The sequence below is a fragment of the Mizuhopecten yessoensis genome, unplaced genomic scaffold (genome assembly GCF_002113885.1).
Source record: "Mizuhopecten yessoensis strain PY_sf001 unplaced genomic scaffold, ASM211388v2 scaffold10829, whole genome shotgun sequence".
Classification (NCBI taxonomy): Eukaryota; Metazoa; Mollusca; class Bivalvia; order Pectinida; family Pectinidae; genus Mizuhopecten; species Mizuhopecten yessoensis.
The window spans coordinates 1,484,309-1,500,013 of NW_018408742.1; the positions used below are offsets into that span (position 1 = coordinate 1,484,309).

General features: G+C 34.3%; 1 protein-coding gene across 3 annotated transcripts in view; it reads left to right on the forward strand.

Annotated features, from left to right (window-relative positions):
- Positions 1 to 6,779, forward strand: part of LOC110462780 — a 29,135-nt gene extending 22,356 nt beyond the window's left edge. For 2 of the 3 annotated variants that reach the window (XM_021516943.1, XM_021516942.1), the window contains exons 2-3: positions 4,032 to 4,106; positions 5,251 to 6,779. In XM_021516943.1, coding sequence (XP_021372618.1) covers positions 5,265 to 6,779 — 1,515 coding nt within the window. In that variant the 5' untranslated portion in view covers positions 4,032 to 4,106; positions 5,251 to 5,264. Of the gene's footprint in view, positions 1 to 2,547; positions 2,638 to 4,031; positions 4,107 to 5,250 lie in introns of those variants that run through there. The other variant, XM_021516941.1, reaches the window with a different exon arrangement.
- Positions 6,780 to 15,705: the final 8,926 nt, after the last annotated feature.

A 15,705-nucleotide genomic window follows, 5' to 3' on the forward strand; every position in this document is an offset into this window, starting at 1 on the left:
TTCAAAGACCATTTTTTGAAGATAACGTAAGAAATCTTAATTTTCGGTTTTAACGAGATGGAAATTTGTGTCCAAGGCACTCCGAAATATATTGAAGCAATGAATGTTTCAGCAAATGTTGTTATGATCCATTGCTATTGATGACAAACTTAATAAAGCCCGGTAGGGGTATAATATCCGCTAAAATATTCATTATTTTTATTTACATTTTGATAAAGTAGTTTTGCTTTATTTAGTTATTTCGAACAGTTTTTGAACAGCAAATCAAGTGTTGACAACAATGAAACGTTAATACAATAGCAAACGTGGTTATAGTCTCATGACAACATTTGCCTTCGCATTAAAATGGAAGGATGCAGAGCAAACGCAAATATTACGAAAAAACGCAAAAGGGGAAAAGTGTTTATATTATCATTGATAATGACACAATTTACGATACAAATTGGCTGCAAGTGGTATTTTAATCTTAAACTTGTACTTTACGTTAATAAAAAAAATTGCTAAGTGGGTCTATTTAAATCATCCTTATAAAACAATAAGTTTCCTTTTTGCGAGCCGAAAGCTTTAGTTGACATAAAATGCCTAGGTATATGAATATATGAATACAGTGCGTAGTCATGTACGTACTTTCTCTGATTGCAATATGCATATGTATTACCAAGGAGCACTATAACTCCTATTTACACCAGAGATAGAAATTCCCACGTTTACAGTACACTAATGCCAATAATGATAATAAAATGTCAATGTTGGTACCTTAAACCCCGCATAGTTAAATTCTGTATTGATAGCATTGATGAATTACTAATAAAATGTACTACCTGTACTTCATTACTTGGCCATTTCGTCCATTTAGGACTCCTCCATGGCACTTCATGTCGACAAAATAAAATGTCATGTCTACAATGTTGTGAAGCACGTTGCAGAAATACAGGGAAATGGGATATGTGCCTATTAAAAAACTATCAAGCTCCTCCGAGTAATTTTGCGAATTATAAAGAACGTTATACAAATGTTGTATATAATTAGTATTATCAACTGAAGAGACATCCTTCTTTTGGCATGCATGTGTTGCAAAAGTGTGGCGAAATTGTGATAATAAATATCAAAACTTATATTGCTGTCCCTCTTTTATCGGTTAGGTTTTTCTCGTTTGGTATCCTTCTTGTAAAAGGTCCATATTTTGCAAGTTTCAGGAACGATCATCAATAGTAGTAATAAGTCATCACTACTGTGTAGTTCTGTTTAAAGCTTTTGGATAAACTTCGGAATTCCCGGCAAACTCGTTTATTTAAAAACATTTATTTGACCTATTTATTATTCTTTTGAACTTTTAATGAAAGCTTGTTCACAGTTTCAAAATGCGTTTAATGCAGTGGATACTAAAGCGATGCACACAACCTAACATCGTTTCTTGAAGGGCTAAATACATCTTGTCGTATTGCAGAATTATCTGCTCTTGTGAGCAGGTATTGATTGTTACGTCATTTGTTTGTGAGAGTAACGTCATCAATTTTTGAGAAAACGACGTAATTTTCTCACACAAACCAATGACGTAACAATCAATACCTGCTCACAAGAGCAGAAAACTCTGCAATACGAAAAGACGGAATAACGTAATGGGAGTTGTTTATCAAAGGATATGTTTCGTGTCGTTTATTAAAGGATACATTTCACTCCTTTTTCTACACTGATTCATTTTCACTTTACTCTCAAAGGTCGTGGTAGGCTGCGGTGGTTTAGTGATAACACATGCAACAACAACATTGTTTACAACAGATGAGTTGTAACAAAACAGACTACTGTAGATCATAGGGACATTACGTTTTTCAACAGATAAGTTTATCAAAATACATACCTTTTTGGAAATATCTGCAATCTTCAGCATTTATGCCCTTGAAGCTTTATTCCAGCCCCTCTTGTCTTGTATATATCTATTAAGTATCTATTATGATCAATCAAAGATAAAAAACACAGAAAATAATTTGTTTTATGATACAGAAGTACTTAGTGCAGATTGTAACTCCGATAGAGAAATTCTTTTATTTAGGTAAATGCTTCTAGACAAATCGCTTGACCGATATTCATTCTAGATTTTAACTTATATCATACAACACTATATCGAAATTCATTACGTCAATGAACGCAAAACGTTGGGTATTGAAATTTGTGAACTGTATTTCTGAGTACTTTGATAGACACGTATACAGGATTTGGTGTGTAAACCTGACCTGGTATCAGTGTAGTTATTCTTTATCTGATTTGTAGCGTGATAGTAAAATGAGTTTATTGACGCATCATGTCAAATGTTCAAGGCCATACTTTGTGTTACATTTTCTGTTAAATAGGAGTTCTCTCGTGGACCTTTTCTGATGATAATACATTTTGTACTTGTGACGCTATAAAGTAAAGGTTCAATGAAAAGCTTAAATATAAAGGAATACCGGTTTGAAATTGACCTTAGTGCACATACGGATCAGAGGCAGTCCGTACTGTGAATATAAAAGAGAGCATATGGAGTTATCTCCATACAGGATAAGAGCATTCAGCCAAACAGCACGTTCTTACCTCGTGCATGGTTTAATATGGATTTTGCTCATTACATTCGTATATCTGAATGCAATCGAAATGTCAACGGTAAGCAATAGTGGATGGGTTTATCGGCTGTAACAACATCATACAAGTCAATCTAGCTCAAAGATTGGTATTTAATCAACGTGGACATCAATTAGATATTTTTCTAACATGGTTCAAGTCGGATTTCGGTTTGTGTCACTACTGTATCTTTTGAATCAAGTATACAATTTAATGACAATGAAACTCCTGATAATAGATTTGATCGTATTTCTAGTTTGTTTTGTCTTTCATTTACCCAATGGAGGTTTTCGCAGTTTGATCTTTGGGCTGTTGGATTGGTATTTCTATTTTTGAACTTTGGATTGTTGGTTTGGTAGTTCTAGTTTGATCTTTGGATTATTGGTTTGGTAGTTCTATATTGATCTTTGGATTATTGGTTTGGTAGTTCTATATTGATCTTTGAATTATTGGTTTGGTAGTTCTAGTTGGATCTTTGGATTATTGGTTTGGTAGTTCTATATTGATCTTTGGATTATTGGTTTGGTAGTTCTATATTGATCTTTGGATTATTGGTTTGGTAGTTCTATATTGATCTTTGAATTGTTGGTTTGGTAGTTCTAACTTGATCTTTGAATTGTTGGTTTGGTAGTTCTAACTTGATCTTTGTATTGTTGGTTTGGTAGCTCTAGTTGGATCTTTGTATTGTTGGTTTGGTAGCTCTAGTTGGATCTTTGGATTGTTGGTTTGGTAGCTCTATATTGATCTTTGGATTGTTGGTTTGGTAGTTATAATTTGATCTTTGGATTGTTGGTTTGGTAGTTCTAGTTGGATCTTTGGATTGTTGGTTTGGTAGTTCTAGTTTGATCTTTGGATTATTGGTTTGGTAATTCTATATTGATCTTTGGATTGTTGGTTTGGTAGTAATAATTTGATCTTTGGATTGTTGGTTTGGTAGTTCTATATTGATCTTTGGATTGTTGGTTTGGTAGTGCTAGTTTGATCTTTGGATTGTTGGTTTGGTAGTTCTAGTTTGATCTTTGGAATGTTGGTTTGGTAGTTTTAGTTTGATCTTGGGATTGTTGGTTTGGTAGTTCTATATTGATCTTTGAATTGTTGGTTTGGTAGTTCTAGTTTGATCTTTGGATTGTTGGTTTGGTAGTTATAATTTGATCTTTGGATTGTTTGTTTGGTAGTTTTAGTTTGATCTTGGGATTGTTGGTTTGGTAGTTCTATATTGATCTTTGAATTGTTGGTTTGGTAGTTCTAGTTTGATCTTTGAATTAATGGATTAGTTTTCTAGATTGATCTTCGGATTGTTTGATTGGTATTATTTCTAGTTTGTATGTATTACCTATTGAAGATGACATATTGTTATACGAACTTTAATGTCATACACTGCTTCAAAACACTGCATAGCATAGACCACAAGTAAATGTTTTTTTCTATTTTTTCAGAGGACTGAAAGAAAACTACTTGCCACGACATTGCCACTACCGCATCTCTAGACGTTAAAACGTTAAACGTGACTGGTAAGTTGTTTACTATACATGTACCTCAGTGTTAGACATTAGACATTTTTATTGGAGTATTATGTGTCTTTATTCAAATTCATATTTCATATTGTGATTTATAATGTTTTTTCTTGTTACAAAATTGGTAATGTAGGTATATGTATATCTGATATCTAAGTATTACACTTTATTCTGTTATAATCATATGTGTTCAAAGAGGATTTTAGAGAAATCGGATAATGCTTGCGATAAAGCGTTATGAAAATGTGTCTGCAATCTTGTTCATTGAGAAATATAGGAATTTTATTTTGAAAAGAAGGAACTTTACCAGTATTTTACAAGTTGTTACATTGATTTCAACAGTTAATTAAAAGTTAAGATAGTTCTTCAAAGTTAAGATATTTTCTCAATAAATGGAACAGCTTGCAGCCAGTATCGGTCATCTAAATGACGTTTTGATTGTGATTGCAATTATATTAATGTGACGATCATTATTCAAGATTCAGAGACCTATGTAAGGTTTATTTTGTGGAAATTTAGAAATACAAATGCAAACATAGCAGGCTAATCACGCCGATAGCGAGAACAATTAAATGTCCTTTTTATAATTGTATGCACGATATTGCTGATTTTGATGGAGAATATTTTCACATTCTATCAGTTTTCAAAAGGGATCCAAAGTGCATCTGTTGCTGCCGATCTGATTTTGTATTATTTTCACGTTTCATTTACAGAAGGGTTATTTATTAAAGGGTTGTTGTCCGTTTCATTTATATCGATCGTATTTTGCTTTAATAATATTTTCCTATTGGAAACTAATTTTTTACATCTTATTTATCAGACAAAACCTAAAAATAAATACTCTATGTGTTCAGCTACTAATTCAACGTTTCCCTATAGAATAACAAATCTGGTCACTTTATGACCAAAGTCTATGACATTTGTGACTACTGTATTCTTTCCTTGAAAGTAACATACCAACTTCCAATATGCTGGCAGGATATACATATAACGGTTGTGCCACTAGTCAAGTCCATATTCCCCGAGACCAACAAAATACTTATGAAGAACATATGCATCTTGTTGTCGTTTTAGAGGTTGATGATGTCATCTCTTTTGAATTATTTTTTTGTACATAATTAAATGTCACCTTCATTTCCAGACCTACATGCTGAGATGAGCATTGAGGATATTTCCGAAGTGTCACGCGATACGAACGCGGGATGCATTCCCCGGTTGTCCCGTCCCCTCGGGCCCTTGGAGACAATGTACCATCTCTACCACCAGCGAGGTATGGACCTCATAGTCCAGCTCATGTCTTTAAAAACGAATGTGCCTGTAACACAACTCATTGTCAGACAAGCGCTTGTATTTCTAATGAAGAAGCATCCCATCTTGCGAATGTGCATCAAGAGAAGTGACAGAGATCATGTTCAATACAATTTTCTAGAAATGGATAAATGTGCAATGGATCTACGAGTGACAGAGAATACAAACCATGAGGAGATCCTAGCCGAAGCCTTACTTCTATCATTTGATTATGAGAGTGGACCACTCTGGAGAATGGTTTTTGTTGAGCCAGATGTTAAATTGTGTGCACACTTACCTAATTCCAATCTTAATCACAGTTTAGTGTTTGCATTCAGCTGTCACCATGCCATTGCGGATGGTATATACCTACAGAAAATATATATGGATTTCATAGAAATGATTCACCTTATTCAAAATGGACGTTTCAATGCATTATCCTCAATGAAAAAGTCACTGTTTCTGCCACCTATTGAAAAGATTTTACCAGTAATATTTCCTTACGGCAGAGAAGAACGCCGTCACAGACTAAGGCGACATAGTGAGCTATTTAGGTCAACTGAGACTGACCCCAATATGTCAAAGACACGCTCATTCGGAGGAAAGGCTATTGAAGCACTGGACGTTTATCACAAAAGATTTCATTCTGAAATTGCCAATCTTAGCAGTGCAAAAAGACAATCCACGGGAGTAATTAGATTTAGTTTTACAGAGGGACATTCCAGGACCTTTTTACTTAGCAATAAGGAGAATCATGTGACTGTGACGTCATCTTGTGTCACAGCAGCCTGCTTGTCTCTAGCCCGGTTGTTGGAGCCGAACATCCCTGATGATGTTGACTACCTAGCAGTTCCTGTGGAGATCATGGTCAACCTAAGGCGCTACGTCACAGATCAAACAATGTTCGAGAACTACCCCGGATGTGCCGCAATTCATATTCCTTTAACCATTTCCGTCCCGTTGCGATGCACGCATAATGTATCCTCAACGATTTTTTGGAATCTTTCCCAACAATGTTCAGAAAAAATCTCCGATATTGTGTCATCAGGAAAACCTATAGAAATAATGAAAGAGGAAGCAGAGAATGAACTAAACGCGCAGCCAGTTAAGGGGAAATCTCCTTTTGTGATATGTCTTACAAACTTGTCCAGGGTCGACGACATGGTTAAACCGGAACTAAAGAAGAACTTCCGGTTGGCATCATTCCCGAGTCTGACGAGGATTGCTGTGGACGATATGCCGATATTTTTCATCAATGTGTTCACTCTCAATAAGGAGCTAAACGTAAATGTTGGTTACTGTGCAAGCTACACCTCCAGGCAGACAGCGACCCGGTATTCCTGGCTATACAGTGACGTCATCTGTCAACACAGCAAGCTGTGATTAAAGACTTGTATATATTGTCATCGTTTTTTCTTTCTTTTCACAAAATATGAAATTTAGTTAAATGCTTATCGATTGTCGATTTGATACATGACGTCACACTACCCCAATTGGTACAACTAACGATCCAGGTCTTTTACCTGGAATGTTTCTTGATTCTTGACAAAAAATACCCATGGTGGTTAATTTTCGAGATAAACTCGAAGTGAGATTTCCTCTGTTTTTCGACCATGATTAGAATCCTATCCAAATTGGTACACCAGGCTATGAAACTTGTTTTTATTTCTCCTAGTTGATGTGCCGATAGCAACATAATATATCAGTTTTATAAATACTAAACGGAACTACAAATTCATATATACACTTGTATACTATCCGGTTATAAGAGCCCGGAATCAAAATTGCAACATGCCTTTAATTAACCCCTTCAAAATCGATGTTGCTTTTTTTAGTTTTATTACATGTTTAATTTGAAGTCATCGTGTACTTTTAAAATGTCGCTAAAAACGAAATTTTGGTTGAAATGCTGATAAATATCTCTTTTGTTATAACATCAAGAGATCTTTAAAGTATCATTCCAACCATTTTATGACCGTGTACCAATTAAGGTAGTGTACAAATTGTGGTAGCGTGACGTTCGTAATGGACTGTATGACTACATATATATCATATTAGATAATTATCTTTTTTCCAACAAGAGAAAGAAACTGTCAAAACAACTGTAACATCACGTTTGAATTGAGATCGCAATGAATTCGAATCAACGGTGAAAAGCCATATAAGGTAAAAGAGTTATTGCAAATCAATCTCCTATTCACAGATGTGAAATATCATGACATTTCGAAACTAAAACTTACTCTACTTACAGAGTTTCAAGACGTTCATCTACAGACAGGTAAAATGTAATTTTTCAGAAAGTTTTAATAAATCAGATTTCGATGTTAAGCCAATTGAACTTTTAACCAAAGCCATGGTTAATATTGAGAGTTCTCGAGACTTATTTCCACTCCTACCGCTAATATGTTCTTTGGAGGGTTTTATCACCCATTTATGATCCAAACTACATATCGCTTCCTCACGCCTGGCAAGGAATTGGCATACGGGCATCTGAACAATTAATGACTCCTGTTTCTTCAGAAACTGTCAATCATATAACAGTAACGTTAATGTCAACATATGAACACATTCCTTAGGAAAGGATGAATCGAAGGTTTATGGACTTTGAAACATTCCCACAGCGTCGGCACGAAAGGCCTAAATCCGATTAAGAGCTACCAATTTTTTTGAAGTGCAAATCCTAAACATAGTTTCAAGCTTACAGGGTATGTGTATAGTATGTCGCTCCCCTTTTCGGGGCAGATACTTATGCCATAAGAGTTCATCTCTCTTCAGATTATTGTTCAATTTCTTGTATCTTCTACTTCCTTGGATTGTTGGTTGTCCTTACTTCCTTTAAAGCCCCTTTTCAAAAGCTGTTTTCTTTTTCGAATCTTGAGCGATTATTTGCTGTTTACGGCTGCAGAGTTTTCGGAGGATTATTTAATCCAATAATGAACGGGTCTTGGTAGCGTGCATCGAGTACAAGCAAAGGCGTTCACTGCTTCATGGATTGCAGTTCTGAATTCAACATATATATATATATTCCATGTGTCTGCATCAGTGAGTTTCTAAAGATAAATGCCTCTACGCTGGAGTGTTTGAAGCATCACAAGTCCATGGTTGCCGATTCCAAGTTGAAGTAGGGTTTACACACCAGGGCACGTGGGTGGTAAAGAGCTGATCAAGCACCTCATCACCTCTAGTTAGTCTGTTCATCATCTGGTGTGTGACATATTGGATAATATGTTTATACATCAAATAGTTTCTCCCTCGATTTTGATGCTGGAGAAGTTGGCTATTATATTCGCCCATGGGGCTAGAAATTAAGTCTCAGTAGACCAATGGATGGCCATACTGAAGTGCAAACTCAGATTGGGACAGGTATTGATTGTTACATCATTGGTTTGTGTGAGAAAATTACGTCGTTTTCTCAAAAATTGATGATGTTACTCTCACAAACAAGTGATGTAACAATCAATACCTGCTCACAAGAGAAGATAACTCTGCAATATGCAAAGACGGAATAAATATTGCTACATTGTAGACATGAATAGATCTATTATTTAATTTAAGATGTGTAATTAAATCTATGAACCTTGTTACAATTGAAGACGTTGGATTAAATCTATGAACCTCTATACATTTTAGATAAATGTATCAATCTATTAACTTATTATTACAAACATCATTGAATCAATGAACCTTGTTACAATTATCAATAAATCTATGAACTTTGTTACAATTGTAGAAGTGTTATTAAATCTATGAACCTTGATACATTGTAGATACATGTATCAATCTATTAACCTATTAATTACAAACATTATTGAATCTATGAACCTTGCTACAGTTATCATTAAATCTATGAACCTTGTTACAATTGAAGACGTTGGATTAAATTTATAAATTTGTTGGAATTAAAAACTTGTCATTAAATGTATAAAACTTTCTGTAACTGTTGTTTAATCTACCAAATTTACGACAATTGAAGGCATGTCCTTAAATCTACATACATGTTGCAAAAGAACTATCATTTAACCCATGAACCCTGCACAGATGCCGTTCAAAAAGGTTAGTTAAGAATAAATAAGAGACACCATGATGATGAGAATAATAGTTTTATCAATGCACCCTTCCTCCACACACTGGTTATACATACAATGTATACATATCAGCAGTAAGTTATGTATAGTCTAATAACACAGGCACTCCAGACGTTGTTTTGATATTTCTCTATAAGCATTTCTACTAACTCAAAATGACTGATAAAATGTGGTACGGAATAAGGAATGCTAGTTAAAATTTCCACCCAAAATGTTTCATGACAAAAAAAGAGATGTAAGCATTTTAAAAGAGCACCTTATCCGAGACAGAAATAGAAAATATCTATAAACAATACAAGTGAAACTGCTACAACAACTTAAAAATAGTTAAGGAGCTGAAAGTATCAAAACTGCTACAAAACATCTATAAAATAATTATGAATATTCTCAAAGAACACTGCTAATTTTACATTAAACTTTTGCAAAAAAGAGACTACTTTCAATATGAAAATAGAAATCCATCAAGTTGTACTTGAATTGGTTTTTTTTTTACTTGATATGAAAACATAATTGTAACACTAAATTAAAGATATCTTCAATTCCCTGTATGATAGAATGAACCAAACTCTGACTGGTCCTTCCTCAGCTTTAAGTATACATGTGAATCATGTATAACATAAAAGGTTCGTTGTGTATAAACATTCAGGGTTTTTGGGGTTGCTGTTAAACTACGAAAAATAAATACAACAAATTTGAATGATATATGTGTCTACTGTTTGTTAATATAGGATATACACAAAAGTGTGTATCACAAAACGATCAAAATGGCTTCAAACCATGAAGTACCCACGAACATTTCCTGTTATACAGTATATATTTATTTCCCCAACATTTATATCTTTTTTGCAGTTAGGATGTATTTCAAATTTGGCAAAAAAAGTCAATGCGTTCAAAGACTGACAAACAGGTATATAACCTACTTTCATACAATTATCTGTGACACCAGAATACAAAGGCAACATAAAATGGTGACATCCAATCAAAGGTTCACAAACAATATTAGTTATAGATCACCGGTCATACTGTTTAGGAAAATGTAAAAACAGAAAGTTCAATGAATTTCATTGCATATACAGTTCACTGGTGTTGCAGGATTGACTTGATTTTATTATCAAAATCGTTCAAGATTTGAAAAATTTTATAATCAATAAATTTCATCAACCCCTGTATACATATGCAAATTAAGATGCAGTTTTATATTCAAATCTAGAAATCAAGTGTTTCTAAATAAAGCTTTTGATTTATTCTGACATTACTGGATTTCAAAAGAAATTCAAATCATCATCCTTACTTATGACTTATCAGATCCTCTGTTGAAATTGAATAATATTTTTAAGACTGACAAATTCTAAAGCAACCGAGATTGCTGACCTGATTTCTTGAGTTGTTAACAATTCGTAAATTCAAATATGCTGCATGAACGCAAACACGCATAAACTGTGAAAGTCATGGTCAATTGTTGACATTTTCAATCTGTATAGACAGAAATGATGGATAAGAAAATAGAAAAATAATCAATAAAAACATCACTAAAATCGTTTCTTCTATTTATAAAATATTATTTTTCACTCCAGTGATAATTTGTAAAAAATAATTATCTATAATTAAGAAATCATGTAAACATTCATTTGTTTATTTAACAGCTGTGGACAAACAATTTAAGACCAGAATGAAAATGAAACAGATTTCTACCATCAGTAACAAGTAATAAATCATTTTAGAAATGGGTGACCAAGTGGGCAGTGGATAGCGTACTCGGCTTTCACCCATCCTCGATATTCCAGGGGTTAGGCTAACTCTCGCTCTCTGCACCCCTGGAATATGTCATGGCAAATTTAAGGCTAAGTGTGCACCACCTTGTTAATGAGTCAACAACACTACTTTGATCCTTTCATGTACATCAAAAGAATCTTTTAGTGGTGTAACAGTAAAATATTCTGGCTTTGAGGTTGGGTGTCGCTCCACTGTAATCTTAAAAGGACAGGTATCAGCCTGCAATTGGTCAGGTTTTTTCACCCGAGACCAATCAAATAGCTAGCAGCGGGCCTTTAATTTTGCTATGATATATGCCAGGGGTGCAGAGAGCGAAAGTGAGTGTAACCCCTGGAGTATAGAGGATGGCTTTCACCAAGTCAGCCAGGGTACAATGCCAGATACTGGCGGCAGGATTGTGGTTTTTCTACAGGTACTCTGGCTTTCCTTAACCACCAAAACCTGGCACATCCTTTAATGACCATAGCTGTTAATAGTACTTAAAACACACAAAATAAACAATGCCCCAGTCAGATGTGAATAGGTAAGAAGTCATCTGCCCGACTGTGTGGGTTTCTCTAGATACTCCGATTTCCTCCCTTATTAAAACACCTTGCACCATCTTGGCCAACAAGAGCGGTTAAAATAAGTTGACAGAACTTATTTCACAATTGTTGTAAAATAAATAAACTTTAACTAATTAAAATAAATGCAATATAAAATCTTTGAATGGGAATTTTGATACAGAACTATATAAAGTTAAACAAAAAAACGTATCTTTACACTGAATGACTTGAGATTATGCCAAATTCATATGATAATGATTTCATGTTTCTGTCAGTTAACAACGATAGATAAGATCTATAACACAAAGGGAGCCTACATCTGATCTGTGCTATGTTTTACAAATAACGTATTCAATAGTTCAGCTCATCCACCTCCTTAAAGCAACTTTCTAAGACAAAAGTCATATCCAGAAACTAAAATATTCCTGTTTAAGTAAGATCAAAATCAAAATTAATGCAAAACTGATTTTGGAGATACAAATAACGAATTCAATAATTCAGCTGACACCCACCTTCTTAAAGCATATTTTTAAGACAAGAGTCATATCCAGAAAGTAAAATGCTTCCTGTTATAACAGGATCAAAATCAAAATCAAATGCATTGGTTTATTGACCAAAAATGTCATTCAGATCTATTTAAATAAACTTTTTCAATGTCATGGATATTTAAATCGTTTTATACAGAAGTCCATATCGTTATTTTTAAAATGAGCTTCTAAAACTTGCAATATCTTTTACAAGATAAACATCTTTTTGCGACTGACAGACCAATCTTTTACGATACTGTCCTGATTTCTTTCAGACATGCAGTTGAACAGGATAATCTTAATCACACAACTGTACAAGCTTTTAAATTTGCTTGTTACGATATCTTGAGTTTGACAACAACATGAAGTCAACGTATATCATTCCGGAATATAGACACGGTCCATTAGAAGCTGCACATGTGTAAACAATAATTTGGTATGTATTTGCATTTTATGTCAGGAACTTGCTACACATGTATAATATTTGATGCAAATATCTAAAGATTTATATTATGGCACAAATCTATGTTATGTTATACGTACACAGTACATTAATATTTTACAGACAAACATTCTGCAAAAAACTTCTTACATCTGCAATGAAAATATTTTATAGAGAGGCATCATACGTGGCCGTATAAAATGTGCAAATGTAAACATACCTCTTGGAAATGAACACATCTTTGGCACACACAAAAAAAAGTTGTGTACTAGTTTCTTTATGCATAGAATACAAGAGGCCCAGAGGGCCTGTATTGCTCACCTGGATATCTAAGCAATCATGGCAAAATATTCTCCAAATGAGATCCAAGGGAATATGCCGGACCCCAAGGCCAATCCTTGTAGCATATCTGTATTAGATTTTTCATGCCAAGCAATTTTATGTATGGTTATGGGGTGGGGATCTCAACTGTTTCCAAGCTGTGACTCAGAAACTAGGGTTGTGGCCAGACGCCAGGATCAATTCTAATATCATGACTGCTTCGTCTCTTTTTGCCCAGCATTTGTATATATAGTCTTGGGGTGGGGATCTCAACCGTTTCAAAGTTATGACCCGAGGGTGGGGTAGTCCCCAAGGCCATCCTGGAAGCATATGTGCATTCATCTCTTTATACTCAGCAATTGTATATATAGTTATAGGGTGGGGATCTCAACTGTTTCCAAGCTGTGACCAAGAAACTAGGTCCCTAGGGGCTCAGTCAGACCCCAGGGTCTATTCTAATATCATGACTGCATTCTTCTCTCCCTGCATTTGTATATATAGTTTTGGGGTGGGGATCTCAACCGTTTTAAAGTTATGGTCTAAATATAGCAATTCTTACTATAAAGGATCACATAGCTTTTCTAGACAATTAATACTATTGTTTAGAAGTCACATGGTGATTTTTTTTTCTATTGTAAAAGTTGTATTCCCACAAAACCCCCCCAAAAAAACACGTTTTTAGCTAAAACGTTTTTTCACTTCATGGCACTGTCATTTAATAACCCTACCAGATTCAGAAAGCATTCATATAGACTGTAAATGCCATGGCCCACTTAAGGCATTCATATAGACTGTACATATAGATTGGAAATGCCATGTCTTACAGAATGAGAGCTTCTATTTCAGTACTATTTGTTCGTGAGGGAGGAAATGTTATAAGACATATTTAGATGGTAAGGTAATCGTACCATCTCCCCTATTTTACTAATATTAGTTTACTAGGTTTCAGGTTACTACATTAGCCTGGTGTACAATCCACCTCCGATACTTTGAACCCATATCAGGGCACACAGTGGATAGCGCACTTGCCTTTCACCAAGATGGCTGGGGTTCAATATCCCAATCAAATGTGTAAAGGTACTGTATAGCCGTTATATTTCACAGGGTTTTTAATTTTGCTATCTTCGCACTTTGACTAATATCCATGAATTCTAAACACCAGCGAAATTATCCCATTTTTAGCGATGAAACCATTAGTGAGTTGTGTTACATTTACTGTGTGATGTAAACACCTATAATCAATTCAGTATTTAATGTGGATGGAGTGTTTTTATATTATGGCAGTCCTGACATGATTTATATACATGTACAGGAAAGTACATTACACAAATTTGACTTGTCTGGGGGATTTCATTTGCTTTCTTGTCAGTAACATTTAATCCTGACAATCACCACAGAGTAAAAATCTAGTTTGTTACTATTTCAAACCTTGTACGCAACATTGCAATTTGGATTATCTAGAGGATTTGAAATGCAACAGTAGATATTTTGTTTTATTGCAAAGAACATCAGACTACACTACATAGTTTGATTTTTAATTATCAATTGATGTTTTGCTTAAACATTTACAGTAGAAGATCAAATGACCCAGCAAAATGGTCCACAGACAAACATTGGTACATGATATGGAGTGCTGACACAGAATAAACCATACCTCTTTTCAACTGTTCTTAATTTGGAAGGAGACCTGACTTTTCATCATAATTTTTAACTTTTGAGATCTGCAGAGCTCCCTTTACTGACCCTAGCTATAAATGACTCCAGTTGCCAATGGGATGTAATACAATACCAACTCAAAAGCCCTATATAGAATTAAATTATTGCATATACATGTATACTATTTTTTGTCAAGTAGCATTATAGTAAATATTTTTTTAAGATATTTTCAGAACTACCCACATAATAAGTTTGAAATGTTAGCAATTATGGTGAAAATTAAGTTGGTGTGTGGGATGTCAATAAGTTGGTAATAAAGATTTAATGCCATTTTTTGTTGAACTGACCAATGAAACATTGCACATGCATTTGAACCAAAGATGCTTATAATTACCTTGTTGATAAAATACCATAAATATTGCATTAACTTATTGATGTAATACACACATCATATATTAAAGCGATGCATATATTGAATAATTTAATAATAAAAATATATTTCATCAAACAAAAGAAATGAAAAAAACCCCCACATATTTACATATAGGAAAATCCAAGTAATGATTAAACCACTTTAAACACTGTTGTACAATGTAACATTACCACTACAAACACTGTTGTACAATGTAACATTACCACTACAAACACTGTTGTACTACATAAATGTAGCATTACCACTTCAAACATTGTTGTACAAATGTATAAGAGGCCCAATGGGCCTGCATCGCTCACCTGGTAAAAATCTCACACTTGTAATCCTAAAAGTGGATTAAAATAGAGCTACAGGCAGAATATCGGTGTTTAATTCATAAGAACCTATTAAAAGATTTAATCATATGACGCCTGTGACCTTGAATGTCGAACAAGTCATTTGAAGATTTTAAGACATTTGACCCCCGTGACCTTGAAAGTGGGTCAAAGGCATTCATTTGAACAAACTTGATAGCCCTTCATCTCAGC